The sequence below is a fragment of the Nicotiana tabacum genome, chromosome 11, assembly GCF_000715075.1.
Source record: "Nicotiana tabacum cultivar K326 chromosome 11, ASM71507v2, whole genome shotgun sequence".
NCBI classification, from domain to species: Eukaryota; Viridiplantae; Streptophyta; class Magnoliopsida; order Solanales; family Solanaceae; genus Nicotiana; species Nicotiana tabacum.
Window position 1 is genome coordinate 101962253 of NC_134090.1, and position 24478 is coordinate 101986730.

The 24478-nt window shown below is 37.8% G+C and overlaps 1 protein-coding gene across 2 annotated transcripts; it reads right to left on the reverse strand.

Annotated features, from left to right (window-relative positions):
• Positions 1-657: 657 nt before the first annotated feature.
• LOC107823994 (actin-related protein 5) lies at positions 658-18140 on the reverse strand. Of its 2 annotated transcripts, XM_016650709.2 has the most exons (12): positions 17849-18140; positions 17693-17763; positions 7301-7425; positions 6631-6675; positions 5013-5115; positions 4622-4731; positions 2948-3057; positions 2772-2862; positions 2274-2705; positions 1925-2052; positions 1395-1740; positions 658-1304 (listed from the first exon to the last, which is right to left on the reverse strand). In XM_016650709.2, the coding sequence occupies exons 1-12, from the start codon at positions 17947-17949 to the stop codon at positions 804-806; spliced, it is 2163 nt and encodes a 720-aa protein (XP_016506195.1). In that variant the 5' UTR covers positions 17950-18140; the 3' UTR covers positions 658-803. The 2 variants fall into 2 exon arrangements, with proteins under 2 accessions (XP_016506195.1, XP_016506196.1); XM_016650710.2 differs by lacking the exons at positions 17693-17763; positions 17849-18140 and having other exon boundaries at positions 5013-5120; positions 7301-7385.
• Between the last annotated feature and the right edge of the window lie 6338 nt (positions 18141-24478).

Below are 24478 nucleotides of genomic sequence, written 5' to 3' on the forward strand. Positions count from 1 at the left end.
CAGGCTGGGAAATTGGTATTTGGTGGGGGGATGTTGAAGAATGACCAAATGTGGTGCACATTCGGGCAATGGAAGAATAGGTGGGATAGTGTCTCAGGGAGCTGGGACAGGAATGGCAGTTTGGTATGGGAAGAATGTTAATGGCTACTAGATAGGATGTTGTGGGGAGTCTGTGTAATAGAAGAAGCCAGAGGAAAATTTTGAGTTTGGGGGGAATGTTTAACTTCCAGGTCCAGTGTAAGTCTGGTGTGACCGATTGGTCAGGGAAGATGGGGAGGAGATAAAGGTTGTATGCTGATGTAGTAGAGAAGCCGTTGTGGGGGAAAACCCAAGATAGTGTATCGTTGCAGTTTCGGGATTGGAGAAAGTATGTATTATGGATTAGGCAGAGAATGGTGGAGAGAAATTGGAATGAGATTGGGGAGACATTCCATTGGCCTTGGGTGAGAAGTGTGTGTCGTTAGGGCCGATTCTGAAGAAGTTAGTGGACCTTGAATAAAACTACGGAGAGAACAGTGATTTGGTAGCCAGATGTCATTCCATACATTGATGAGCGATCCATTACCTATCTGCCATCTGACAGCTCGTGTGGGGAGGTGTAGGTCGGAAGGACCAGCACAGTTAAAAGAAAGATCAAGGCGTCAGGCCATAGAAAGATTGCTTAAAAAGCATGTCGTGAAATACATTCATTACGAATACAGCACAATATTATCCTGTATAAAATGGTCTTAATGGTCCACTATTCATATATAACATAGCCCGCGTACTAAACCTATGTAAATCTATCAGTTTCACTTGAAAAATTAGATCCTGTATCTGAACTTATATCTACGAAGCCAATCTTCACCTTTTTCATAGTAATCCATTCTACTGAATGTTTGCTGTGGGAATTGCATAGCAGCAGCATACGTTGAAGCACCTCGCCATGCATCCATAATTGGATCTGTTGCTCTGAGAACCTTTATAGGAGTTCCACATGGCCTGATCATCCGAATTCCTGCTTCCAAGCGCTCAGCCATACCTGGGTAGAGACAACTCCCGCCAGTCATAAGTATTGAAGTTGTCATTTTATCCCCCAAGCCTTGTCCCCAAGTAGGCAATCTTCTCAAAGACACTCCAACCATTTCATCCAACCCTGACTGGTCAATTCCAATTAAGTTGGGTTTGAATAGAACTTCAGGACATCTAAATCTTTCAACCCCAAGTATGATTTGAAAATCCTCCTTTGTTAGAGGACGGAAACGTGGCACCTCTGAGGCAGAGGCTCCAGACTCTGATCCTGGGAAAAACGAAGGGTCGATCTCCTGCGCAGATATGTTACATCAGGATACATCTATTAAAGAACAACCCAACGTAGACTAAGCACTGCATGAAGTATCAGGAAATGTACTGACCTGAAGCCTAGAGGAGATGCGAGCCAACTCAGCTTCATCCTGATCTGGCTTATCATCGTCATCATCATCATTATCTCTACTCATTAGCTTGTAGAGTTGCCAATCTTCATCCCTTTGACCAAAAGTATCTTCACCTTTCCCTCGATCAAATGCTGCCGTGGTTAACAAGCGCATCCTCTCCCTTTGGGCAGCATTCAACCTCTCCCCACGACCGACACCTCCAGAAACATTATTATTGCCATTTGCATGGTTCCCACTTGTCTTCAATCGCTTTCGCTGCTCAAGTTTTTCCGACAGCTCTTTGTATTTGGCTCGCAACTGCTCCGTATAGCGTTCTGGGTTTTCCCTACACAAGATAAGATGAATGCAGCAAAACTGTAATTATAAAATATTAGTTTTTACCTCATCAATATAAATAACTATATCCATTTTGAGAAGAAACATAGATATTATAGCACATCATTGTAAACAAGTTTAATAATGCTACAATAAACTAGTTCAAGTATTATCTGACAAGAAATACAACATACAGGCGCCTTTGTTCCTCAAGTTTCTTTTCCTTCTCCTTTTCTAACTCCTCCTCCAAACGCTTTTGTTTAGCTCGCTGCCGTGCTTCAGTTGTGGACTTCAGAAACACTTGTCTTCTCTTCTCCTTGAGCTATTAATAAGTTTCAGCATTTTCATTTGTCAGTTAAAAAGTCCAACATAGAAAATGAACGAGAAAATAAGTGGAAGATGATTTTGCACAAAGCTGGCCAAGAATGAGGTGGAAGAGACAATTGCAACAATAAATTTAGTAAGCAGCAGCTCTACAATAAACAAGTTCAAGTATTATTTGACAAGAAATACAACTACCAATATGGAGATTTACGTGCATACCTGCTCTGCTGAAAGTTCTTCATCAGGTATATCAATAAGATAATACTTCTCAGCTGCAGAAGCATCTGCTTTCTCGTCACTAGGAACTTGCTCACCCTTGGCCTTCCGAAGTGTTTGAGTAACTTTTGCAAAAGCAGCTTCCACTTCACGTTTAGAAGCATAACCTCTACTTGCAAGGAACGACACAATTTGGTCATCCTCAGTGTCCTTGAGCTCCTCTAAGAGGAATTCCAAACCTTTTAATTCATTTTCAAGTTCATTTATTTTTGAGGATCTTTTCGCTTCAGCCATCTCACGCAATCTTTGACTTTGTTTTTCCTTCAAAGCCGCCTTTCTAGCAAGTTCTTCTTCTGATGGAGGATCATCGGCTGGTGATGGAGTCCAAGGAAGCTGCCAACATCTGGTCTTTTCTTCAGCTTCCTTATCTCCCCCCTGTCACAATAGAATCAAATATTTTACCTCTGGAAACCAGAAGGACGAGAGAAAAGTGCTAATTACCTGAAATAATTGAACCTCTGAAGCATAGTCTGCAGCTATGTAACAGTATTCCATCTTCAGTTCTTCAACCTTTTCCCATGTAAGCTTTGATCTGTTTAAGCATTCAAGGATGAAGCCTGAAAAGCAGGCAAAAGAGTATAGCAACATCATGAATTCACAAAACTATTAACACCTACATGTGATGAGGGTGCTTGAGTGAAAGAAGCTGCTTCAGATAATCAGTGACATGGTATCCACCAACATTAGTTCGACAGCACGCTTCATAGACAGGTTCTCCGTTAATAAACTGAAAATGCAACAAATTTTGTCATATATTAGTAGCATATAATGAGAAATGACAGCCTACCGCTAGCAAAAACTGCATCATTATATGTCAAACAGAAATTAGCCTGAAAGTGTATAAGGTCTTAACATTGATCTCTTTCACATGCTGGGACCTGCACCAATCGAAAAATATCTTTCAAAGATGACACTTAGTTGTATTACATTGGCATCACCAGACAGGGGCACGGTTGACACCTTTTAACATGTGATAACCTACCAGTTGAAATATAATTAAGTAAATAAATCTGTGTTCTCTCTAACAATTTAACTTTTAGAAGAGATGGTCACACACCGAAAATATCACTACTTACCAGCGACTAGCAAGAAAAACTCGAAACCATGCAACTTTCCCGTGACTTAAGGGGCTGTTCATGTCAAAAAAAAATTTCCATCGGTATTGTACAAAAATCACCACCACAGGGTTGCTCAGCCTCCAGTGACTCACCCCAGCAGAAGCTCCGCCAAATATTGCAGCGTGTGCCGCCATACGCCACGGGCAGTTCCAATTCCCACGACGCGGCAATCTCACGCGCCGGTGGGTAAATCCTTTTCCGGCCACTTTTTGAGGGAGATTTCTATTCCTTAGGGTTCATCCACCCATCTAAATTCCTGCAATTTCCGACCACCAGAAGTAGGGTTCTGGCTTTCCAGAATGTTTACCAGCCAGATATCTCTTCTCTGGCAATTTTTCTGCAGATTTCTGTCAGTGTGGAAGTCGGCTGTAGCCACTGCATCCTCCCATTCAGTTTACAGAATTTCTCATTGATTCTCCAGCCAGTTTCACACAGAAAAGCAGCTCTTCGGTCGTTTAGCGACGAGTTTTCCCAGCAAATCTTATACCATTCTCTGAAATACACTCTCTGATCAACCTTTAATCTATATTTTGTGGTATGTTACTTTGGTTAGAACTCTCTTCAATCCAACATTATGTCGCTTTGTTTTGACGTTTTTGGTTCCAAAAAGGGAATTCGGAAACTCGAGTCAAATGATTAATTCGGACCCGTTACTTGGAGGTTCTAACTACTTAGTTTGGGAGACACGGGAGATACAAGAGATAAGTTGAGAAATTGAACTATCTCAGATTCTCAGTTACAACCTGATATCTCTTTTTCACGGAGTATTGTCATTCAGTTTCTCCTTTTTATTTTTTATAACAGTGGTGTCCAGACCAGAACGTCAGTTTCTAGATCATTATTCAAAGGAATTTTTACGTGCTGACTTTTTAATACAAATATCTTTTTACGATAAAAAAGAATTCTTACGTGCTTGGTTCAATAAAAAGAAGGAATCAAGCCCGCATGTGAGGGGCATGTTGAAGGTATAATTAAGTAAATAAGCGTGTTCTCACTTCTCTTAAACTTTTAGATGAGATAGTTACACAGCTAACACTACCCATAATTGCTTTTTTTTCCTTCTAAATTGATAAGGTACAATGCATTTTTAACCTTAAATCAAATTTTACCATGCAATTATCCTAATACCACCTCTAATTCATAAAAGCTGCATAATAGGCCTCTAAAGCATACCGGAATGACATGACTTGTAGTAAATCCTGAGCTTATTGCAAGACCTATATCTTTGCAAATTCCAAGCTGTTGGTTGTATTTATAGCTGAATGCAGCATCTACACCAAATGCTGCAATATAAAAAAATGCGACTATTGTGAGCAAAAAGTGCACATAAACGCCACAGAAAGTTATGTTCTTAATTATCAAATCCACGAACTGTTGTTTGGTGAGAAGTGAACCAAGTGAATATTGTCATACATGAAGAACTTTCAAGAAGATCAAGATAAAACAAAGCAATCTTTAGGATGACAAAAAAATGACATGACTGCAAGTGCACCACAAAAGTTTAACAACATTAGAATCCAAAGCAATGCAAACAGCTCCAGGCAACCGATATAGGTGTTCATACCTACTGAAGGAACTCCATATGACTCAAAAAGAAGCTCAGCCATTTTGCCACGAGACTGAACTGGATTGCAAGCACATTCAGTAATTAAGATAGGATGGTCAATCTGTCCTGCCACCGAATTGGAATAAGAATTGGTTTAAGGGACTACAAGCTGAAGTTTAATAACAGGACATATGCAGCAGAAAGTAAATGTGCAAAATCAGATGGACATGATACGTTTGAAGAAAAGGGGCGGGCAAAAAGTGAAAGGTCTGTTTTTCACCATATCTTAAACATCTTAGCTTTGCCGCTCCAACTTATTTTGTTCTCAACAAAGGTAATGGTTCTACTGATATGATAGGAAAACTGTGGATGTATACATAGAGAATTCTACCAAAGAGACGGTTCTTTAGAAAGAGCATTTAGTCATGCTCACTGGAATATCATATGGGCTCCAGAACTTCACACTGTAAAAAAGGAAAGTTTCGTCCATGTGTACAAAAGAATATTCAACAGCCTTACACTCTCTCTCTATATATATTGTTCACATAAGCGCCGGAGGAGTCCAGTCCTGTTTTCTCCTTATCTTAGGGTAGTAACTCTCTGACCATCCCTCAGATCACCCACTGAATCCCAAATATACATGCTATGCACCATAATCTATGCCGTAATAACCAGTTTGGAAGTATAAAAATGGATTGTAGGCAAATTAGCTCAAGTAGTGGTATCTCTGTGCATATATGTATGTACGCCTTATGAGAAACAAAGGTATGCAAACTGAAGTGCATCTCTTCATTTACATATATGCAATACATATGCAACATATATCATCACCCAATTGTTTAAGCCAATGACATCGAGAAAACCTACAGATGGAGGCACATCAATTGACACGGAATCTCTTGCAAGAGGGAATAAAAGAGAGAAGAGAAAGAGGATAGTGATTAGTGTCAGAGAATCTCCTTTAACAAAAATTGTGTCACACCATACAATTTACTTTAATGTGTAAACTGATTATATTGATATCATAAGGTCAGTAAAACTATAAGGACTTATATGATGCTTGTTTAGCCCATGTTTCTTCTAATTCTTTTTATTTTTATTTTAAGAAAGTAACATTTGTATTAAAATCACAGCACAAAGATTGTGCTTGTACCCATGTACCGTTTCCAAAAAAGGGTAGCAAAAACCTATCCTTGCTCTTCTCACAAGGATTCTAACATGTCTAATATGGATTCTACATCATTTATGTAACTTTCTTCACATCAAAACATAAACAGCAAGATACAATTCATCGTTAGCTTCTGAGTAGAGCTGTTTCTTCTATTTCTTTTCTGTTTTAGCATATCAATTTGCATCCGGTACACGATTCCCAGAAATTACAGTTGGATAAAAATTCTGCGGGAAAAAATAGAAGATAGAATAATTTGACAATTGACAAGGATCAAAACATCAACGATCGACATAAACAGTTTATATCAAATAATCAAAGAGAAGCAATAGTCAAAGGCCACAACAAGGATTTTAAAGCTTCACTCCGGACAGCAAGCACCAAGAAAATCTTAATAAACCAAGCTGAATGTAATAGCATCAGATCCGTCTATCATCCTGAGTAACAGTTGAATGAAAGCAAACATACCTGTGACTGATCGGCACCTAATCGATCAAACCCAAAGTCCAGTATCTACATACAGCAAACCGTGAACATAATGGTAATGAGTACCATTGCAGAAAAAAAGATAATAAGAATAATGGTAAGATGATTAATGCAAACAAGACAAAGCATAAAGACAAGTTAATCCACAATCATCAATGTTTCATATGTCAGACTCTGCTTAGCAACATAGCATCACATAAACCAAATATATGATCCAACTATCACTTACACCAAGAGTACCATGTATGGCATCAGTGCCGGCCAAAAGGAGGAAAACGAGTCATTATCGAGAAGCTTTCCGCTACAATTGGCCGCGCATCAATATCTTAGTCAGATTGCACTGTCTTGACACTCTAAAATAACATCGTGAATTTGCCTTGCCCCCCAAAGAGGTTATAGTTAAAATCCAGAGAGGGTATTCTCTCTTGAAAATAGGAATGAAAACATAGAACACAGTAGTTAGACCTAAAGTCTAGATAAATTGTCAGCTCAACTAGCTTTCATGCTCCGGTAGGTCGTCGATATTTCTCTCTCTGTTTTGGGGGAGAGAGTTGGGAATAAAGTTTACTCATCACAAATTTCATGGTCAAGCTTACAAACTCAACAAAACCCATTTACTCAGAAGCTGAATCCCAACAAATAGAAGTCTTACATATTCCATTATCTCAAACTGATAAACAACATTGCTCTCAAATGCTGAACGAGGTCCTGAACGCGTGCAATCAAAGTACTTCAGTAGTGCAGGATTGTGATCACCGACAACTGTTACCGTTTCACCTGCAATATGATAAGAACATAACAAAACTTGAAGCCAATATTCACCAATCAAATGATGATGCATTATATGCATTCGCTATTTAAAAACATGTTTATAGTAGGTGTTGTTTAGCAAGAAGTAATTTCGATAATTTCTTCACCAATCTTCACTACAGTCTGTTCATTATGGATTTTTTTTCCTGATAATGGCAGTGTCCCAGCCAGCTCGCACGCACCTCGACTATTTAAAAACATGGTCATAAGAAGTGTTGTTTAGCAAGGAGTAATTTTAATCATTTCTTCACCAAACTTTTCTACAATCTGATTGTCGTAGAATTTTTTTATTTTTAATAAGATAGTGTTCAGATCAGCTTGCTCGCACCTCAACAATCTACCAAGTGCCTATTACCTCCCACCGGCACAGGTATAACCGGGTAGCTCTATGGGGATTTGAACCCTGGTTTCCCTTGGTCCATTTCAACTTCATTGACCTCTAGGCCATAATCTTATGTGCTTGGTTATGGATTATTTTTAATCATAAATGGATTATTAAGCACTTGTCAAATTACAAATTATAGTATTGGGAGGGCAACATTTGGAGCCCATCTTTGAGAAGGCACCTGCAGGATTGGGAAATTGATGACCTAATGGCTCTTCTTGGAAGTTTGGAGTCTCATCCAGTGAACAACCAAGCAGCAGATAGATTGAAGTGGGGTAATACTAGAGATGGAGTATACTCAGTTAAAGCAGCCTATGCAGAGAGCTCCAACAAAGTTCTAATAGATTTATGGCCTTGGAAATTAATCTGGAGGACTAAACTTCCCACAAAGGTTATGTGCTTTTGCTGGATAGTATTAAATGGAGCTTGCCTAACCCAGGATAACCTTATCAGAAGAGGTTTCCAACTAGCCAATAGATGCCATATGTGCCACACAAGTTCAGAGTCCATCCCACACATGTTCATTCATTGCACAGTAGCAGCAGATATCTGGAACATGTTCTTAACCATCTTTGGACTGAACTGGTCTATGCCTAATTCAGTCAGAGAGCTCTATGAAGCATGGGGTCTCCGGAGAGTTGACAAAGCCATCAAGCACATCTGGCTCATGGTGCCTGCCTGTATCTTTTGGTGCATTTGGATTGAACGAAACCACAGATGTTTTGATGGTATTTCAACTCCTAGAAGCTATCTAAAAGCTAGATGTTTGGTTAACCAATTTAGTAGGGTGAATCTTTCTCCTGTAAATAACTATGATATGTTTCCGGATTTTGTCAGCTCCTAAGCCTTATAATAGTCTTTTTGTATTAGAGCTGACATTTTCCTTCTTTTGTAATCTTTGCATCTTCTTGATGTCTTTAATGACATTTCACTTACCTAGTTATCTTATCAAAAAAAAAAAAGTAAACTCAACATCCGAACTGGTCTCTACATTGCTTCCAAAAGAGTTATCATTTTTCAATCAACTACCAAATGATCAATTAGTTACATGATCAGTAAAAGTTTGATATCTTAACCAAACAAGCCTTTAGTATCACTTCTATCCTTCATGCAAGGCAGAGAGGTCGATCACATAGGATAATATAACCAGCCTAATGACTCAGATTATTAGTGTTCCAATTATGCAGAACAGACATAGATAGAGAAAATTAAACATCGTTGTTATACGGGAAGATAAAAGTTAGATGGTATGAGTTAAAAGTTGTCCGGTTTATCTTGGAAGAGTTATTTTGAGCTTTGAGCAAACACTTCTATCACATAATGTCAGACTGAAAAGAACTACTCCAACTGATGGGAAGGTTAAGAAAGGAAAAATGAAAGATGATGATATTGAGGTGCCTATTAACATGCCATCCCTTACATGCTATCCCTGCATCAAAATACAAGTTTTGTGAACATCTATTGTTTACAACAGAAGTATGATATCTTTGGCTGTCAAAACATCTCTTATTTCTTCCTAAACAAATAGTCCACATGATATGTAGAAGAATGGGTTTTCATATCTCCTTCAATCTTCTGCATACTCTTTGACCCTGCCAACACTCTAATAAGCTTCTAATACTCATACGCATCACCCATTGCACACCAAAAAGACTTGGGAAAAATTCCCAAATCTACCTTGTTTGTCTGCAGTGAAGAAAAAAAATGACTTGCAGATTCTTGAGCTTCCTCACAGGAAAAGCATCTGCTACATAAAACAAAACTTATGTCCTGGAGCCTGTCTTGGGCATCTAAGGTAGCAACCCATCCAAAGCAAGCAGTCTTTCATGGTGCTTTAGCTTCCAAAACATGGCCCAACACCAAGTTAAGTCCCAATGGCCAACTTGTTTCTAAAGAAGTCTGTAACAGCTTTTGACAGAAAATTTCCTTTCTTTACTAGCTGTCCAGATCTGAGAGTCCAACCTGTTAACATCAAGGGTTAAGGTTCCAAGAACAGCAGTAATTGACTAACTTCTACCTCCCAATCATCAAAATTTCTCCTAAAGGTAAGCTGCTAAACTGAGTTAGGAAAGCAACCTGCCACTGTACAGTATTTGTAGGTGGTTAAGCTATACAAAACATGAAATCTATCCGCCTAATACCAACCTTCCATCTTATGTTTTGCTGAAATTCTGCCAAAATTTACATATTTGTTTTAAGGCCAAATGGCCTCCGAGCCCCTTAAACTTGCACCCAATTTTAAAGCCGATATATGAACTCTCCATTTTTCCATTTGAACACTTACACTTGACAGAATAACTATTAATTAACACCTTTGACCATTGACTATGCTTATGTGGCGGTAACTTATCTTACGTGGACAAAGTGCGTGCAAGTCACATTCATATGGCGCGTAAATCTATTAATTTTCATTAAAAAGATTGTAAAATCAAAAAAAAATAGAAACTATAAGGAAAAGCAAAAAAAGAAAAAGAAAAAGAAACTTATCACTTTCAACCTACCCCTCCCCCTTCGTCGTTCTTCCCATTCCCCCGTTCCCGTTCCCGTTCCCCTTCCCCTTCCCCTTCCCCTTCCCCTTCCCCCTTTCTTTTCCCATTATTCCCGTCCATCCAATTTTTCCTCTACTTCTTTTTCCTAATTAGTTCTATTCCCATTTTAATGTTCCTTTCCCCCTTGCCCTCCCCCCAAATGTTCCACTCCATTAATGAAGTTAAGGATTTTTTTTTCTTCACCATTTTTTCTCTAGTGTGTGCTCCTTCTAATTTCAAGAGAGAATAAAATTGTCAACAATCGAGCTCAAAATATATCACATCCAAATGTGAATTTGCGTGTAACTTTCGCCAGCAAAACAAAACAAAAGGGCAAAAGGGACAGCGGGTTTCATTCCATTCATGGGGTCCAATCATACCCATTGTTTCTAGTTTTACAAAATGCTAGCAAATGCTTTGAAGAGGAGAAGAGTAATTTTTCTTGAAGTTGTATTGATTTTTCTTTTATTTTGACATTGGGTTTCAGAATTGGACTCTGATTATTTTTTCTTTCTTCTTGATGTTTTTCGATTCTGATTTTTTCGACATTGGAAAGTCCCACTTATAATGGATCAGATCATAACTTTCACCATTGGAAATGGTGGCTGGGCGGGGAAAGTTCTTCTAGCATAGCTATGGTGAAGAAGAAAAGAAGGGAAAGAGAAGAAAAAGTAGAAATTTAATAAATTGGTTTTGAAAAAAGATGGGACCCACAAATTACAAATGTCAAACAATTGAGATACACGCTCTGAAGAAAGAGTTTATCATAAGTATTGTTATCGAGTTGAGGTGCCAAAATGGGAAAAGTGAGAGTTTTTATATCGGCTTTAAAATCCGATCCAAGTTTAGGTGGCCCAGAGGCTATTCTGCCTTGTTTTAATAAACCAACTCCTGCAGCTAAAACAGGGCAAAGACACCAGAAGTTTTTCCTACCATGCTTGACAATAATTATTTCCTTATAGAGTTATTTGTCATCCTCATTATATCTCCAAAGCCATGTAAGCAACATGTCAAGTTTTCACACCCAAAGTACACCTTTCTTGTTTCTCATGAGAGCTTGCAGTTTTACTAAATGCATCTTCGTCTTTTCTACATTTTCTTCCCATAAGAACTGACTTCTCATATTATTTCTTCTCAGTGTTCAAAATAGCGACCGCTTCCTCACTTTAAGCGAGAAGCGAAGCGGAGCGCCGGGTAGGTTGCTACCCTAACTAAAAGCGGCTCAGGTGGTAAAAAGCGACCACTTCTGCCAAAAAAGCGAGAAGCGGTGAAGCTAAAGAAGCGAGCGCTTCTGGAAATAAAAGCCCAAACGAGTCCTTTTCAATTAAAAGACCCAAATCGAGTGAGTCTTCTGTTTTAGTCATTCTTCAGCAGCAACCTAGGGTGATAAACCAGCGATTTCTTCCTCAAAAAACCAGCGATTTCTTCCTCACATGAAGCAACAATTTGTTCAAGCAAACTAAGGTTCTTCTTCTTCTTCAACATTACAACAAGTCAACAACAGCTTTCAAGTTTCAACAGGTATGTTTTTATTTTCATTCTTCTTCTTCTTCTTTTTCTTTTTCTTTTTCTTTCTAAACGTCCAAAAAGCGCCGAAATGCGGGCGAATTTTTTTCAGAAAAATTCTGCCCCGTTTCTGCCCAGATTCTGCCCAATTTCTGCCAAATTATATATTTTTTATTCTTAGTTCTTATTGCCTTTCTTATGTGTTATGTAGTTGATATTTTAATGGCGCCAAAAGAATATAGGAAAGACCCGGCTTGGGCTTACTCGGCAAGAGTTAGCGAGACCAACAAGATGGTCATTAGATGTCTTTTTTGTGATAAGATTACAAATGGAGGAATCTATCGTCAAAAAGCACATCTAATCGGTGGTGATCCAAATGTCGCATCTTGTCTCAAAGTCCCGGGGCATGTGAAGGAAGAATTGAAAGCATACCTTCAAAAAAAGAAAGAGTTAAAGACTCAAATGATGCATGAACAAGAACTTTATAATCTTGATGATGATGATGATGAAACAGAAGAAGGTGACGATGCTTCGTCGCTTCCACCAAAATCACAAAAGCGGGGAAGGATGCTTCCACCAATGTCTTCTAGTTGTGGATCTACTGGCAAGACCAAAGGTCCTATGGATTGTTACTTCCCGCAAAATTCTGGAGATAAGGGAGGAAAAAGTGGTAATCCTCAAGTTGATGCCAAAGCGATTTTGAGTGGTCGTGCAGTTACCTTTTTGCGCGGTGGATGTATGATGCAGGTCTTCCCTTTAATTGTGTTAATTATACTGACACTTTTGCTGCTTTTATTGAGGCTGTAGACCAATATGGCCCAGGAATGAAGCCTCCAACTTATTACGAAGTTAGTGGGTCATATCTAAAAAAGGAGGTGGCAGAGGTGAACAAAATCGTGGAGGAGCACAAAGTAGAATGGAACAAGTTTGGTTGTTCCATTATGATGGATAAGTGGACGGCGAGAAATGGAAAAATGATCATCAATATCTTGGTGAATTCTCCTAAGGGAAGCCTGTTTCTTGAGTCCGTTGATGCAAGCGACTCTTCGACTGATTCAACCAAAATGTACTCCTTGTTCAAGAGTACAATAGACTCTATTGGAGCAGAAAATGTTGTTCAAGTTGTCACGGACAACGCCAGTGAAAATGTTAAAGCTGGTGAGATGATGTCTGCTTGCTATCGGCATATCTATTGGACTCCATGTACAGCACATTCTGTTAATTTGATCTTCGGTGATATTTTCAAGGAAAGACCCTTCAGTACTGTCTTTAATCAGGCAATTACAGTGCATTCCTATATTGTTCAAAGGCCTTTGTTATTGAACATGATGAAGAGATTCACTAAACAAAGAAGCTTGGTGAAACCTGCAAAGACAAGATTTGCTACTGCTTTCTTGACTTTGGCTAGGATGTATGAGCAAAAAAGCAATTTAAAGAAGTTGTTTGTTTCAGATGAGTACACTAGCAGTGCCTATGGAAGGGAAGCTCGAGGGAGAGAATCTGCAGATATTATACTTTCTCCTTCATTCTGGAACAATGTGGTTCATGAATTGAAGATTGGTGGTCCTTTAGTTAAAGTGCTTCGTTTGATGGATGGGGAGCAAAGGCCACCAATGGGCTACTTGTACGAAGCAATTGATAGGGCAAAGGAGGCTATTCAAGCCTCTTTTAGTGATCAAAGAAAATACAAAAGAGTCTTTGAGATCATAGATAAAAGGTGGGATAGTAAGCATCATAGCCCTTTGCATACAGCTGGACTTGTTTTGAACCCGGAACTGTTTTATGACAATGAAGAGAGGATTCTAGGAGATGAACCTTTGTGGAATGGATACTATGAATGCATTGAGAAGTTGATACCTGAAGAATCCTTGCAAGATAAAATAACAGAGCAATTTAGTATTTATAGGAATGCTGAAAACCTTTTTGGAAAAAACATGGCCATTAGACAAAGAAAGACGAAGTCACCAGGTGAGCGGGTGCTTATATGTTGTTTTATAGTTAATAAGGTATTTCTTTATTAATATTATGTTTTGAAAATTTGTTCTACTTCTACAGTTGAATGGTGGAAGCAATTTGGTCATTCCACTCCAGATTTACAAAAGTTTGCCATCAAGGTTCTAAGTCTAACATGTAGCTCATCCTGGTGTGAAAGGAATTGGAGCGTGTTTGAGCATGTAAGAACTAATAAGAAAGATTTAGTATATTGAGATAATTAAATTATATCTCAATTGTCCTAATCTTACTAATTACTTATTATTTGCAGATTCATACCAAAAAGAGGAACAAACTAACCATGAAGCGTCTCAATGATCTAGTCTTCATTAAGTACAATAGAACATTGAGGCGTCGTTACAACGCTCGCAATGTAATTGATCCAATTAGTTTGGACAACATCGATGATGCTAATGAATGGCTAACTGGAGTCCCCGAAGATCATGCAGATGAAGAAGTATTTGAGGATACTTCTGATATCACTTGGGGTGATGTTGCGGAGGTGCGTGGAATTGGGGAGAGGATTTATGGTTTGAGGGGGAGTACCTCAACTTCAAGTTCACAGAGGAAAACAGGCAGCTACTTTTTCCCTAGTTGATGAAGAAGATGACGAGCAATATAATAATGATAGTGGAATACAAGAATTTGACAATCTTGTAGAAGAATAGGATGCTCATTTGGTGCTTTAATTGATGCTACTCTTGACAATCTTGTAGAAGAATAGGATGCTCATTTTGTGCTTTAATTGATGCTACTCTTTAGTTTTTTAATTCAAGTATTGAACATTTGCTTACAATTACATGTGTTGTCTATGCCGTATTTATTTTAATTTTTTTTTTAAAATTCCGCTTCACTTCAAAAAACGGGCGCTTCGCTTCTCGCTTTTCGTGAAATGGGGGTTGTCGCTTTTCCTTGCTTTACACTATTTTTAACACTGTTTCTTCTCTAATAATAAAGAGATATGAAATAATGACATCATGAAGGTGAGAATCCTATTCAATACATTGTTAATTAAAGTAAGTCTTTCACCAAAAGAGAGGTATTGTTTCTTCAAGGAATTGACTTGCACATTTGTCTACCCTGTCCTACCTCTCATTAGAGGTTGGAAGTTCCCTTGAACAACCAAACCTGCTTTTTTATCTGAAATGATAAAAAAATGTTAATTTTGCCCCATATGTTGTTTAAATCATTTTAACTGAACAAAAGAAAGCCACTAGGAAGATATATTGCGCGGACTCTCCAAAATACTGCCGCATCCGTGTTGGATTCTTCAAAAATACACTGCTTTTGGAGAATCCGGCACGCACCCGGCGATATTTTCGGAGAGTCCGAGCAACATAGCTAGGAAGACATTTCATAGGTTTAGTAGGTCGTATTAATACTATTTTTTTAGAAGAGTAGGTCGTATTAATACTTTCAAATGTATCTTTCTAATTGAGATATAGTTTCCATGATAAGTTAGTGCATAATTGCATATCAAGATTTAGTGTATTGTTTCTTAGGATTGGGTAAAGGAGATTCTAGATTGACTCCTTGCGAGGATGTGTTTATTCCAGTTAGGTAGCACTCGTAAGGACTAAGGATCAAGTCTTAAATACTTCCTTGTGTATACATTTAGCCATAGTTATGAAGTTTAAGAACAAAACCTAAGGTGGCAACTTTATTTTCTTTTCTTCCATAACTAAGTGGAGCAATAAAATTTGGTAGAACATCAATCTACACTACATGGACTTATGGACGGTATACATCTAGAAAAGGTACTACTAGGTATCCAAGATGAGAGTGTTCAACTTTTAAAACTTTTTAGTCTATTTTGAAGGAGCCCCCAAAACCCATACTCATGTCATTCTCGTTTGACACGTATTATTAAAAGATATCGTTTGTCTCTTAAAGTGATGAGGTGATGCAAAGCGAGGGGTTATTACTTCATTGATGAAGTCATGCTTTAGAGAAATTTGCACTTTAAACAACGATTCGCAAAGTGATCCTAATAAGAAGAGATCGGCTATTTGAATCTCAATTTTAAGGAGTTGGCATATTGTTTTTATTTTTTTGATAAAGTTGAGGAGTTGGATTAATATCGTCAATATTGTTCATTATTTTAATTGCAATTACATTATTATAGTACTAAATTCATATGTGTTTGCCATTTTTTCAATTTTATGTAGCATTGTGCCTAACATCAACAATGACTGCACTTCGCTTCCCCGTTTTCGCTTCTCCTTTGGATCTTGTCGCTCTTTTCGCACTATTCGCTTTTGAAAACACTAACATGCACATCAAGGATAGACATCAATGGATGATCATGAAAGCATGTCAACCATGCCATGCATCCTAGATATTTAAACAAGTGAAATTATCGAAATTCAACATTGTCGCTTAATTCCATTTAGTTTCACTATTCACAAGGACCAAAATTTTCCTTTATCCTCATAATGCCTTTTAACTACTAGTTTTTTTGTTTTTAAGAAGAAAAAAAGCACCTTTAAATTAAATTTACCAACAAATAAATAAGAGCGACCAGGTAAGCAAAATGGCAAGATTCTAATATACCAAATCTAACTACTATTCATGCCTTATTTGAAACTGTAATGAGGAACTTAAAGTTAAGTGTCACATAAAAAAATCAAAAGATAATATCTCATTTTCCCAAGAGCATGCTTGCAAAAGTTTATCATTCTGGGACTAGAGATAAAAACAACTGCTAGAAACAACAAATATAGCAGCTACTTAAGCGTCTCATAAGCAAGGAATAAAAGTTTAACATAGGGACTCAGACAGGTATCTTTGTGACAAGGGTACAGGTAAGCCCCGATATGGGTACTTTCAATTTTCAGCAGTTTAGAGTCTATTCTGAAGGACCTGAGCAGAGCACCAATACACATGTCAGCCTGTTCTACTATAGTGCATTAAAGCAAATGAAAAGTCAATGCCACATAGGAAAGACTATGTACCAGAAAACCCTGGTCTACCAATTTTTTTGGATAACCAAAACTGGGTCTACCATTTCTCCTAATTAATAAACTTTCTCTTACTTTTCCTCCTTCGTAGTATTCTTTTGCGAAGAAGGAGGCATCTGCCCCTGTTAACAGACTCCTCGTTATATCCATGAATCTCAAGAAAACAAATAATTACCATGGCCTTGAGTCTCTTGACTTTTGTGTTTTCCGAATATTATGAGCTGCTATCTTGATACTGCTCCCTCATCACCCTTGCTGCATGACACTTAATTCAAGTTTGTTTGCTCCCCCCCCCCCAACTCCACCCCCAAAAAAAACAAATTGGGCTCATGCAGCTTTTAGAATGACCGGAATACAACATGGTTATGGTCTCAATCACAACCTCCATGTATAATGGCATAGAAACCAAGCAATTCTATCTGGGTTGTGCATTTGCTTTTGAGTATTGAGCACTCAGAAAAGAAATCAAAAGAGGAATATGAAATCAAAGTACATGAATTCATACTGTAAAGTATTCCAAAACAGAAAAATGATTTCTTTTCATGGGAAAAAAAGTTTGTGAAAATTTCATAAGAGGTGTTAAGTTAACCTTCTGATGTTCCTTTCACCTATCAAAAGAAAGTAATGGCCACAGGATTAACATTTAACAAGATAGAAGTTTAGAGGCAATCCAAACAGGTGAAAATGCTAACATATCTATGGAGACAACCGGTCAACACATTCTGAAGTTAAGAAGTTAAATGCAAATCCGTCCTTCTCAATCAGCTATCATAATCTAAAATCTCCCCAGTCTTGTAGAGAATCATGAAAATGTGGTTCATTTTTGTTATTCTCCTTGACCTCAATTGGAAAAAAAAACATACCAGTCGTTTTGTGGCGAGGCCTCTGAACAATGTTTCGAAAGATTACGCGAGGATCACTCTCTCCTGCCCACCTGTCAATTGACAAATCCCAAGCTAAATAAACGGAAAAAAGAAGAAACTCAAGCACAGAGAATTTGGGAATTTAGGGATGAATACCCAATACGGAAATAGGAAGCGCCGTTGTCAATGACAATGGGGCAACTAGAGCTGAAGGAACTGTAATCTGATTGCCTCTCTATTTTCGAAATGAACGGCATTTTTTTGCTCTCTTTGCACTTCGTCTGTGTGCCCTAGAACACTGTCTTAATGGAGTGCCATCCATGGTAGACAAGTATCAGCGGGTTATTCGTGTCTACTTTTCGGGTCACCTATACCCGCTTATTCGACCTAGTATTATTACTCGATTGAGATTTCAGTCCCTTCCCGATTTTCCCTTCCCCTTTACCCTCCCCGTTATAATAAATGAAAATTTTAAAAAAGCTTTCTAGCACAAATAATTTTAGAGTAACCCTATAGGACCTACATTTCTTAGAAAGAAAAGTCTCAAGTAAAAAACCAATACAACAAAATTTCCCGAGGAGTTTGTATACAGGTAAAATCAAGCCCGTTGAACATCACGGTTTGCCGGTAAGACAAATGGAGCATGAATGTTAGGGGTGTTCATGTAAAAATAGCACGGTATAGCCAGTTTTCGGACTGATCATTCAAAAATAGCCAGCGTTTACGAAATCAATGAAAAATAGTCATTATTTTGCTGCAACAGAGACCGGTCCAGCATAATATACTGGAGTTCGGTGCACCTGTGTATGAACTCCAGCATATTATGCTGGATCGGTATACTTGACTCCAGTATAATATACTGAAGACTGGAGCACCGGTGCTCCAAACTCCAGTATATTATACTGGACAATTATACTTGCTGGAACTCCAATATATTATGCTGGAGTTCTAGTGTACTTATGCTGGAACTCCATCATATTATGTTGGAGTTCCAGCATACTTATCCTGGAACTCCAGTATAATATGCTGGAGTTCCAGCATACTGTTTTGAACAATATTTTCGCTCAGATTTATCTTTACATGAAAAGTGACTAAATTTCGATTACTTTTGAAACTGGGCTATTTTTGAACGACCAGTTGTAAATCTGGTTATTTTTGAATTTCTCCTGGTGTTCGTCGGTCGGTATGGTATTGTATTTAGATATTTTGGTTCGGTATTTTCGGTATTCGATTTCTTAAAATGCTATACCGATACTGTACCTAATTAAATTTGGTATGGTTCGATTTTTCTCCTTTCGATTTCGGTTTATTCGGTTCGGTAAACTTCAGTTTATTCGATTTGAATATTAACTAGTGCATAGAGTCATAGACTGTAATATTCTTAATTAAAGTACTCAAAAGTACAAAACTAAAAATGTTTGTTGATAAAAGTTTTATCCAAAACCATCAAATATCAACCGAGAGAGAGAAAACTGTACATAGAGGAATAAATTTGATTATTAAAAATGTCTTGTTACTTGCTTAGAGTTAATTGATGAACTTAGAGAATAAAGAAAAGTAAATTTTTATATTTTTTATATTTATGTTATAATTAATAATATGTGTATTATGTAATATAAAATATATTTCAGTACGGTATCGATATTACGGTATTTTATTTTAAAATACCAAATACCATACCTAATACCAAAAAAATTTAAAAACTTAAACCAAATACCATACCGAATATTAAAATATTGAATACCAAATACCAAAATTTTCAATTTCGGTACGGTAATTTGGTATTTACCAAATTATGCACGGCCCTAAGGAACATGATCGTAAGGAATCAAAATCTGGGCGAGGAACCTCTCGTATCGGGTTTCGAGCAAAACGCCTGCCCTCGGAGGCATCGAAACCACGTTCTCCGGGTCCGGTTCGAGCCTCAAGACTTCGGAGAACATTATCAAACGGCTGCACACGACTAACAAAAGATTGTGATATCCGTGCCCAACGGGCTATCACGGCATGAATCTCGGTCGGCAGAAAATTATTGGTTAGCGAAACGAAAGATTTTTACTTTTTTTAGAATTGTACTTAGAGTAAAATTCCCTACTATATAAAGGGGGAAGATTATTATTCATGAGACACATGTAACATGCATATCAAGGCAATATACTCATATTCTTTCTGTTATTCGAAATTGTTACTTTTGTTCATCAGTTCTTCATAAGGATAAGCTCGGTCTCGAAGGCAGGCTCCTCATTAAGCCTTTTACCGAGTCCGAGATCACTCTTATTATTGGTTTGACAATTTATTACATCTTTCATTTGTTTAATATAATGCCATTAATTGTTTGTATTGAATTAATCCGCATATCCTTAAAACCGCATATAAATTCAATTGTTATCCATTTTCGAGGGTAAACAGTTTGGCCCCCACCATTAGGCTAAGGATAACAGTGGCAATTCGATACAAATTCCTATAATACACTCTGTTTTACGCTTGTTCTTTGAGATTTTAATTTCAGGTAAAATTTAAGAATGTCAAACTCTCAATCTGCTCACTTGAACGTTGATGTTGAGTCTGGCCACTATGGCGAGAACAACAATGTGGTACCCAACAACAATTTGCTCACTTGTAAAGGCGCACGCCGGGGCCATCAAGGTCGAGGCCAGGAAATCAGACCTTATCAAAGTAAAGCAAAGAGATAACGAGATGCTTAGGGAATTCGTGTCGAGGTTTCAAATGGAACAGATGGATATGCCTCCGATCGCGGACGATTGGGCCATTTAGGCATTCACCTAAGGACTTAAGCCTAAAGCTCATTGGCTTCATAGCAGTTGAAAAAAAATTGATAGAATATCTGGCGGTAACTTGGGCCGACGTCCATAATAGGTACCAATCAAAAATCAAAGTCAAAGATGATTAGCTCAGGGCCAATTCTGGATCCGTGTATCCCGTCAGAACTAATGATAGATCCAAAAGAGTCGTCGATCATAAACCAAGACCGAACAAAGATCGGTATCAACCATATAACGGAGATCCAAGGGGTAATGGGTCTGAAAGGAACCCATGTGAGGAGTGAAAAAAGGAATGATCGAGGCCATAATAGTCGGGGACTGATGAGTAAAAACGGTTTCGACAGGCCACTCGGGGCCAGGGAGGCACTGAGATTATCGGAATACAACTTCAGAGCCGATGTTGTCGGCATCGTATCTATCATCGGACGCATCAAATATACCAAATGGCCTCGACCATTGCAGTCTGATCCTGCCCAAAGGGACCTCAACCTAATGTGTAAGTATAATGGCACTCACGACCACAGGTCCAAAGATTACCGACAACTAAGAGAAGAAGTAGCCCAGTTATTCAATAACGGACACCTCCGAGAATTTCTAAGTGATCGAGCCAAAAATTACTTCAAGAATAGGGACTCCAACAAAAAGACCAAGGAAGAGGCACCCAAGCACGCCATTGACATGATCATTGGTGGAGTCGACGTCCCCTAGAGGCCGATGCTAAAGCGCACTAAGGTGTCCATTACAAGGGAAAAATGGACTCAAGATTATATACCAGAGGGGACCGTATCTTTCAATGACGAGGATGCTAAAGGCATCGTGCATCCACATAATGATGCTCTGGTAATATTTGTACTCATAAATAAATCTCGAGCTAAGTGTGTGTTAATTGATCCAAGTAGCTCATCCAATATCATGAGATCGAGGGTCGTGGAACAGCTGGGTCTATAAGACCAAATAGTACCTGCAGTCCGGATTTTAAATGGATTCAACATGGCATGCGAAACTACTAAAGGGGAGATAACCCTTACAGTGAACACCACTAGGACCATTTAGGAAACAAAATTCTATGTGATTGAAAGGGATATGAGATATAATGCTTTGTTTGGAAGGACGTGGATTCAAAAATGAGGGTAATACCCTCGACACTACACCAGGCATTGAAGTTCCCACACTAGAGGAATCAAAACAGTTTAGGGAGAACAGCCGGCCGCAAAAGAAATGTTCGTGGTCGATGAGGAGACCCCGATGTCCGCACTCTTGACATCAAAGAATCCGAAGTCGGTTAGGAATGAATAAACTAAATAACAATCACTGACACCGGCCCCAATCGAACCGGAGAAGCAAGAGGCAGGCGAGGATGATGACTATGGAGTTTCTAGGTCGTTCATATCCCATGTTGATTCCGATGCCACCATGTCGACAATCGAGGAAAGCCTGCTGGCACTCCGGGGTTCACGAAAAGTTATTCTTGTAAGGCCCCGAAAAATTTCGCCAAGTAATTTAAGATTTCGTGGTGCCAAGGTAGGGTAATTATTTTATTTTAAGTGAAAACGAGGATTATTAATATGAGGGATATCAATTAGATATGGTAATAAGTGTATAAGTCCTATTATAACTGAATTGGAGTCTAAGGAGAGACCTAAATCTAATCCAAGTTGGAAAATTATATGATAGACTAAAATTCCAAATGAGTACGCACAAGACCAAACTTTGGACGATCGTATCTACATATCTATAAAGAGTTATATGATACACAACCTATCAAATAAAGCCCTTTGAGCTAGTTTCCAATGCATCACATCGTTCCTCATTTGGATATGTATACAGAAAGTTATGGCCATTTTACTGGACCTATGTCATATGCGCAGCCGGTGCGCGGCCACGCATATTTGAAAGTTTCTTCCTTGTGTGTGTGGCCCGAGCGCAGCCGTGCACATAGCAGCCCTACAAATACCCCCCAAGACCGGGTATGGAGAGTCTCTAAGTCATTTTTTGAGCTAGGGCTTGCTTTATCAAGGGGAATCCGTTCCATACTTCCCTTCCATGAACCAAGGTAATGTTTTTGGAGTATTTTGAGTTGATTTCTACTCCTAAACACTTATATTAACAAGGATTAATCTTGAAGATCCATAGATTTCTATTTAAATCCCCAAATTGGTCAAGAACATTACAAGTGGGAATTCTCAAGATTCTTACTACAAGAGTGTTTACCGTGAAAATGGTAATAACAATTAAATTTGATTATGGGATTCTAAAAATACGTAATCTATTTTTATGCTAGTTTGTTAAGTAGTTGATGCTATGTGTGAAGTTTAGAAATGGGATAAGAGCAAGGAGCGAAGTGATAACCAAACCGATAGGCCAATTATCGGAGCCTCAAGATTGTCGATTCGGGGCCTCGAGGTCGATTCCGGAGCTCGGCAGGGAGCTATCGAGGGGGGTTGAAATATGACTAACAGTTGGGATAAAATTAACAGAGGCTCTTTATGGCCAATGATAAGCAATAAATGAAGAACAACTATGAAGATAATAAATAAAAGTAATAATATCAAGAGAGTATGTTAGAGAACAAGTAGAATGTTCTTGCATATATCGTGTGGAGAAACTGAAGTAACAACCCCTTACAAAGTGACAAAGATCCCCTTTATATAGGAGTGGAATCCCATCATAGTACAACAAGCATTAATTACAAAGATACGGAGATGTGACAACTAGATGACACCCTGATTCGGGTCTTAGACTAGTCCACTAGGCTTTGTCAGTCCTAGTCGTACGCCTAGGGAGTGACGAGTGTCTAACGTGTATATAAAATTCTAACTCGTACTCTGTCAAATAATAGTATAGAAAGATGTCGAACCCACAGAGAATGGTTTATCTATTCTACAGACGTTTCTTGTTTAATTACTATTTGAGAAAATTAGAAAGAGTTGAGTTGTAAATTAATTAACTAAAAATGCATGAATGGAGCAATAGAAAATATTTTATTTTTTTCACAAATATAATAAAAAGGTGTTGGGATCTTGACTTCACTTAATATTTCTATTATATAGTAAAACTATTATTCTTCAATTTCTATTTCTCAATAATGTATAAATGCATCTCACGATTACAAATATATATTATTACTTAATTTGAATAATTAATTGCACTCCTCTCGGTTATACAAATTAATCTTCAAACTAGTAATATTAAAGAACCAGAAATATATGATTGAACTAAAACACGCTCTCGTTAGTAAGTCCCTTTCGGTTACTCTACTTGTTATAACTGATTATTACACTATTAGCCTCTCTCGATTACAAATAAGTGTAAAATTAATTATAACATAAAAGAGATAGATGTTACTGAATAAATATTAACATTTATCAATAATACACTTAACTATATTATTTTTTCTGCCTCTCTCGATTACAGAATTAATAAATAGTTAATACGTAGTACAAGATAGATAGATGTTAATAAACTAAATAACGTCTAATTGTAAAAGCAGATAAAAGTTAAATAAATTCTAGCTCAAGCATGTGAATTTGAGGAATAATATCTATTATTATATAGAAATATTAAGATCCGTCTTTCTCCCAACACAAGAAAAGTTACTCTATAGTGGAGCTAGTACTGACAACGGAAATAATCTTGTCCATTAATAAGGAAATAGAAAGAAATATTCAACATAATAATTCTCCCTATTTAATTAAAAACAAGAACTAGAGTAATTTTCAATATTACAATTTATTCGGAACTAGAAATAAAACCAGAGTAATGGCTAAAAGAAGAAAGGAAAAGAAGATCTCAAAGAATATTTTATGCCTAGCTCTCTCGTTCCCATAATTAGCTCAAATGAGCTCTATTTATAGACTTTCCCAAAATGTGATACATCTTAATGTAGCAAGTTGCAAGTTACAACTTGCAATTAATTTAGTTTGAAAATGGTTTTCAGAGTAGTCTTCAATCAAGTTGGCAACTTGCAAAAGCTTGTTGTAAACTTGTGCTTCCGAAACTTCTT